This window comes from Capsicum annuum, unplaced genomic scaffold (assembly GCF_002878395.1).
Source record: "Capsicum annuum cultivar UCD-10X-F1 unplaced genomic scaffold, UCD10Xv1.1 ctg60975, whole genome shotgun sequence".
NCBI lineage: Eukaryota > Viridiplantae > Streptophyta > Magnoliopsida > Solanales > Solanaceae > Capsicum > Capsicum annuum.
Genome location: NW_025869835.1, coordinates 444 through 1,887, shown reverse-complemented (window position 1 = coordinate 1,887; position 1,444 = coordinate 444). Strand labels below are relative to the sequence as shown.

The 1,444-nt window shown below is 41.2% G+C and overlaps 1 protein-coding gene across 1 annotated transcript; it reads right to left on the bottom strand.

Annotated features, from left to right (window-relative positions):
• Nucleotides 1–267: 267 nt before the first annotated feature.
• On the bottom strand, nt 268–1,110 carry LOC124893527. Its single transcript, XM_047404505.1, has one exon. It carries the CDS (start codon nt 1,108–1,110, stop codon nt 268–270), a length of 843 nt encoding a protein of 280 aa, XP_047260461.1.
• Between the last annotated feature and the right edge of the window lie 334 nt (nt 1,111–1,444).

The window sequence follows — 1,444 nt, the reverse complement described above, 5'->3', positions numbered from 1 at the left end:
TTTCGAACAATTGAGTGCGATTTTTAGCTAGTGGTGTGAAGTTTTGAAGAGTTTTTTTTCGTAGTTTGGACGTAGGGTTTTATAGTGGCTTTGGTTTGTAGGAGAAGGTTCTTGATGATAATTTGGAGGTTCTTTGATATTTGTTCGGTTCTTTGAAAGAATGGATTGGACATGCGACTGATAATTTGGAGGTGGAACTTGGTATTGGGGAAAGATATTTGGTTGTGGATCTTTGTATTAGGATTGAATATTTGGGAGTGGAGTTTGTTACTGAGATTCAATGTTTGGGAGTGGAGTTTGATACTGATGTTGGACATTTGAAAGTGAAGTTTGGTATTGGGGGTGGGCGTAGAACACATGCTGAAGGTTTGGTGACGATAGAGAAGAGAAAACATTCCTAGAGTTGAACTTCTTTATTGTTTTTGCAACAGAACCAGCAGAAATTGTGCCTACATCTTTATTTTTCTTCTTCAACAACATGGCAGTCCCGGATAATGTCAGAGTTTCAGCAATTTTTCCCGTCCGAATACCTTCTTCCAATGATTCTCCTATTTTTACCAAATCCGCAAAAGTCGCCCTGACAGCGGACACCATTCTGGTATAATATTCTCCTTCTTGAGTGCGAGAGAATGAAGATACCATGTCTTCCTCGGATATGGGGGGTTGTACTTTGGCAGCTTCCTTCCTCCAATGAAAAGCATAGTCTTGGAAAATCTCATCACTCTTTTGTTTGATTCGATCTAGTGAATACCGGTTCGGGACTATTTCAATGTTGAATGAGAACCTGTCAAGGATACCCTTGGCCAATGCTTTCCAACCAGTCCATCTTTTCGGCTGCTGAGACATAAACCACTCTAAGTCTTCACCGCTTAAACTTTTGCTGAATAGGCACATCAGTAACGCCTCGTTTTTTCTGATCCCCACCAGTTGCTCGTAGTACCTCCTTAGATGGGCCATTGGACTTCCGGCACCGTCAAACACTTCAAACTTGGGGACCTTGTACCCTTCTAGTAGATCTACTCCAGGGTTAACACATAAGTCATTGTACCCTAAACCATCGTGGTCCCTCGCTCCATGAGATTCTTTGATCCTCACGATTTCTTCATTCATAGCTAGCAACTTTATTTCATGCTTGGTCCTCACTCTTTATCCTTCTCTTTGAAATGGTCGATCTCGGGATTAGGAAGAGGATTATAGATGTCGGGGGATATAATGGCATGAGGGGGATTTGGAAGGAAGGCTTGATTTTGCAGATGAAAGGAAGTTGGTTGGTAGGTGGGGAGGACGTTTTGAAATTTAGAAAGGTTTTTTGGAATTTTCGAGTAACTTGGGTGGCATCTGAGAAGGATTTTGAAAATTTGGAAATGAATTTGGTAGATTCGGGGATATATTCAATGGAAGATTCGGGGATAGATTTTTTGGATTTGAGAGTTAATCTTGTGGA